The following is a 5203-nucleotide window of genomic DNA, read 5'->3' on the forward strand; positions in this document are numbered from 1 at the left end:
ATTAAGAGTAGTATATATTATAGTATTAATGTATAGATTATATATACATATATATATGTATATATATATATATATGTGTGTGTGTGTGTGTGTGTGTATATATAAATGTGTATATATATATATATATTTGTCTGGGTCTGGGTCTGTGTGTCTGTGAAAATGTATATATATATATATATATATATATAAGCATACTATCATTGGCGTCTGCACACTTGTCTAGTATACATACAGTGATGTAGGGAAAATTGCGAATAAGTTTGTTGGCCATTTTTTCACCGGCACAAATATGTATAAGCTCTCATGTGTATGTATGTTCTATTGGTCTCTGCAATTGACAGTGTACAGGTTCCTTGTCAGGCCTATTTAAATACTTACATATATGCCTCGAAACTTGTGCATATATTTGGTGTGTGTTAGTTGAGACTACTTAAAGGCACGTATACCTATATTGAGATATACATGTTTCTGTTCGACAACTAATTGCTGGTTGCGGTCGTATAAAATTGTATGAATAAGCGTTAAAACGTTTGAGATATATGTGTATATGTATATATATATGTATATGCCCTGACATGCATGGTCGAATGCACCTCCCTACAGACATACTAGTCCTTTCGTATTCCAACGTACTGTCGAATGCCCATTGAATGACCTCAATTACCTGCGCATAGGCGCACAACATCTTATTACGTGCAGTGGGAGTGCATGTGTTTACGGTCGCAAGACATGGACCATCCATACACCCTCTCGCACGCATACGTTTAAAGTACAGGCTACTGGGGCATATTGGATTCTATGTATGACAAGTTTTGTAACAGGACTTTACATACACTATCGATTGAATGTTGTGTGTATACTCTCTTTTGATTGTTCTGGATCAAGTTTTTTAGCAAGCTTAGACATATATACACTCTTTCACACACGCGTCTACCGATTCCCAACCCACAGACACCTACGGCCAACACATAACTTTAAACTAGAGTTATGATTTATTCTCGGACAAGTATTATAGGAAGCTTACACATACATACACTCATACACATACACACTGATATACTCTCTCACATATACATCCACTCTCACACACATACATCCACCCTCTCTCACATAACACTCATACACATACACTCACTCACTCACATATAAATACACTCTGATATACTTTCTCACACATACATACACTCTCTCACACATACATACACTCTCTCACATAACACTCAGACGCATACACTCTCTCACTCACATATACATCCACCCTCTCTCACATAACACTCATACACATACACACACTCTCTCACATAACACTCATACACATACACACGCTCTCTCCCATAACACTCTCTCACATAACTCTCATACACATATACATAGACTCTGATATACTCTCTTACACATACATCCACTCTCTCACATATACATTCACTCTCACACACATACATCCACCCTCTCTCACATAACACTCATACACATACACACACCCAATCACATATACATCCACTCTGATATACTCTCTCACACACATACATCCAACCTCTCTCACATAACACTCATACACATACACACACCCAATCACATATACATCCACTCTGATATACTCTCTCACACATACATATCCCCCACATCCTACAGACACCGTCCGCTCACCCCCGCGAGACGAGGCATGATCACACTCGACAAAAGTGGGCTAAGCAAAGACGGGCCTTTCCGTCCGCTGACGTATGGACAAGCAGCCTCGGGCGGTCGCAGCAGTCAGACGGGTCGTATCACCGTCAGACATCGCCAGGGACGTGCACAACGCACCCTCGTGCGCACGGTAGACTTTATCCGCTCGGCTAGGCTGGATATCCCTGCTACCATTGTATGACATGACCGGAGTCCTTGTAGTTTGTGTGTGCGTGTTTGTGGACTTTATCTGCTCGGCTAGGCTGGATATCCCTGCTACCATTGTATGTCATGACTGGGGTGCTTGTAGTGTGTGTGTATGTATTTGTGGACTTTATCCGCTCGGCTAGGCTGGATATCCCTGCTACCATTGTATGACATGGCCGGGGTGCTTGTAGTGTGTGTGTGTTTGTGTCCGTGTCTGTTTCTGTGTGTGTGTGGGTCCATTTGACTGTACGGTCGTGTGTGGGGGGGGGGGTGGTTCATCAGACAGGTCGTATAGCTGTACGATATCCCCCGGGTGGTGCCCAGTGTGGGCTTCATCCGACCGACTAAGCTGGATCGGCATGTGCTCACTCACTCACTCGCGTATGAAGTAGGTATCTCACGTACTCACATGGACACTCACGCAAGTGCGTGCATATACTTGTTCGCACGTGCATATACGGTACACGTTACACTACAGTTGACTCTGCTATATTGAGAACACCCATGCACTGGATTAGCAGTCTTGGGCAGGACATCTTGAGGGAAAATGTATGCAGCACGAGCACCAGCGTGCCCACACTCAGCACCCACACACTATCTGATATATATATATTATACCATATATTATACCAGTACTCACAACACAACTCACACCCCACAGGTTCGAGTGGAGCACGATCCATCCCGCACGGGACTGTTAGCCCTGGTGAAGTATGCCAAGGAGAAGCCAGTCAGTACCACTGTGCGTGCAGACGGCACAGATATGGATGGCTTACCCCCTGGATTCTGGGGCCATTTGTACGATCCAGACGAGTTGGTGGACGATGTTTTGAACGATGTCACGCAGAAGCTGACGAGCGAGGAGGAGGAAACACCTGAAGGTGTGTGTGTATTCGATTGTGTGTGTGTGTTCGATTGCGTGTGTGTGTGGTGTGTGTATATTCGATTGTGTGTGGTGTGTGTGTATATTCGATTGCGTGTGTGTGTGTGTAGTGTGTGTATTTTCGATTGTGTGGTGTGTGTGTGTGCAGGTATGTGTGTTTTTTTGTGTGTATATATGTATGTATGTTTCTCATGGCTACATTATTATTATGTCTCCAATATACCATACATAGCAGTCGTACCTACACCATTATCAGATCTCCAATCTGTTCTAAATATAGAATTTATACCTACACTGTTCTCAACATATATAGATCTGACAGACTCCGTCGATCCCGAGGCAGAGGCTGTTGACGAGACCCCTGCCACTGCGGTGATCGCCAAAGGCCGCGCGGCTATAGCCATTGGTCGTGCTAAGAGTGAAGCTAAGATGTATAAGGACTACGCTTACATCCTGTGTCCACAGGTATGGTGGTTGTTAAGCCCTGGGAGTGTGTTGTTGGATATACAGATAAGCAAGTTTGTATCGATGTGCCTGTGTGTATAGGTATTGTTTTGGTATTCAACCTTGGCTATTACTGGTGTGTATATATGTATATATATATATGTGTGTGTATATATATATATGTGTATGTATATTATTGTTTTGTATTGTATTTTATTTGTTGCGTTGTATTATTTTTCATTATGTATATTTACTACTTAATACTTATACTTCTACTTTCACTTGTACATATGCATAGTATACATACATACATAAATACATACATACGTCTATATATACCTGTATAGGCATACATATACAATGTATCCACACACGGCATCATCTATCATCACACAGGGTGTTGCCCCTGGCATGAAGCTTGTCTCCTCTCGCTCGACCTCCGTTCCCGTATTGCCTGGGAATGCGTGTCTGATTAAGTACATGCGCGCAGGCTCTGTGATTCACAATGTGGAACTCAAACCTGGGCGAGGGGGGCAGTTAATCCGATCGGCTGGCAGCTGGGGTACTATTCTGGGCAAGGACGAGGAAAAGGGCTTTGCCGTTGTACGCATCACCAGGTAAGCATATGTGTATGTATATATGTATATAAGTGTGTGTGTGTGTGTCTGTGTGTTTTAACATACATACAGACATACAAAGATACTGATCATATACTCCATCCTCCTTCTCCAGTAAAACGCAGATGAGAGTGCGTTTGGACTGCATGGCTACCTACGGCAAAGTGTCTAATCCAGAGCATCATAACGAGGCCATTGGCTCAGCTGGACGTAACCGCCGTTTGGGAAGACGCCCCAAGGTGCGCGGTATTGCCATGAATCCCTGCGACCATCCCCATGGAGGAAAAGGTAAGCGAGTGTATCGGTAGATATATATATATATATGTATGAGTGTATTCGAACGCATGTTTATATGCATTCCCATTTCCGTGGTATTGTCTTCTGAAACGTCCTTCGGCTTGACACGGCAGGGAAAAGCCCTATTATATGCCACGCCTGAACCAGTTATCCTTTTTTTTGTCCTGACCCAATTTTGGCACTCGATGTGTCTCATTTGCACTTACAAATTATGCTATCGGGCAATCCACTCGTGTATACCGCCCCTACATTTGGATACAAAAAAATTGTCCCGGCCAAATTTTGATTTCACCCTTGCCAATGTGAAATCAGGTACTGGAAAGGTCAACGACATGACACGCTGGGGCAAACGCGGCAAGGGTTGGAAGACGGTGCGTAATCTCAAGCGCAAGAAGGGTGGTATCCATGGCAACATCATCTGGAGACACATTGCCAACAAGAAACAGGCCGGACAGGTCAAGCAGTAGGCGGGTAGAGAGATCCGCTTGGCAGGACTAGCTACCACATGTGCATATGATTAAACTTGTTAGTTGGGGATTGATTGGGCGTTGTTTCGGTGACTTTGGAAGGACGGAGGGAACTTATAGGTAGGTAGGAATTGGTATCCATGGCAACATTACTTGGAGTCACATCTCCAACAAGAATGAGCCGATTAGATCAAGCAATAGGCGAGTGCTGAACGTAGCCGAATCGGTCGGCGTGTGCATTAAATTTAATTTGATGACTACAGATTATTATTATTTGTAATGGGAACTTGTGTATAACGAGAAACCTTTATTATCAGGTAGACGGGAAGATGTATTGGGCGACTATATGATATCAAATGGCATAATAACTCATTGCAACTTATAGGAAGTTAGAAAAACAAGGTTAAAGGACTATCATCAGTAACCAGTACTACCCCCTCCTACCACTTTGTTGAGCTGTGCGAGATGTACGTGTCTGAGTGTCTTTACACTGTCTGCTATCAATAGGCTCAGTGGTACTGTACTGGCCTGAAGAGGAAAGCTTGGTAGGTAATAGTGATCCAGGTATTTTACGCGTCCTGTCCACATTCGTATGTTTTATCTCATATAGGGTGTGTAATAAT

At 43.4% G+C, this 5203-nt stretch overlaps 1 protein-coding gene across 1 annotated transcript; it reads left to right on the forward strand.

Moving 5' to 3' along the window:
* The first annotated feature begins 1630 nt into the window (after nucleotides 1-1630).
* SARC_10987 (hypothetical protein) lies at nucleotides 1631-4844 on the forward strand. The gene is made up of 6 exons (XM_014294942.1): nucleotides 1631-1861; nucleotides 2534-2753; nucleotides 3069-3220; nucleotides 3596-3816; nucleotides 3932-4104; nucleotides 4426-4844. The coding sequence occupies exons 1-6, from the start codon at nucleotides 1664-1666 to the stop codon at nucleotides 4578-4580; spliced, it is 1119 nt and encodes a 372-aa protein (XP_014150417.1). The 5' UTR covers nucleotides 1631-1663; the 3' UTR covers nucleotides 4581-4844.
* Nucleotides 4845-5203: the final 359 nt, after the last annotated feature.

Source organism: Sphaeroforma arctica (assembly GCF_001186125.1).
Source record: "Sphaeroforma arctica JP610 unplaced genomic scaffold supercont1.1474, whole genome shotgun sequence".
In the NCBI taxonomy this organism is placed as follows: domain Eukaryota; class Ichthyosporea; order Ichthyophonida; genus Sphaeroforma; species Sphaeroforma arctica.

What these genes read in the sequence shown, in the direction of transcription:
- SARC_10987 (XM_014294942.1), top strand. Translation starts at nt 1,664, where the DNA reads ATGATCACACTCGACAAAAGTGGGCTAAGCAAAGACGGGCCTTTCCGT. An exon ending in GCCGTTGTACGCATCACCAG is followed by an intron (nt 3,817 to 3,931) that starts GTAAGCATATGT and finishes CTCCTTCTCCAG; the next exon opens with TAAAACGCAGATGAGAGTGC. An exon ending in CCATCCCCATGGAGGAAAAG is followed by an intron (nt 4,105 to 4,425) that starts GTAAGCGAGTGT and finishes ATGTGAAATCAG; the next exon opens with GTACTGGAAAGGTCAACGAC.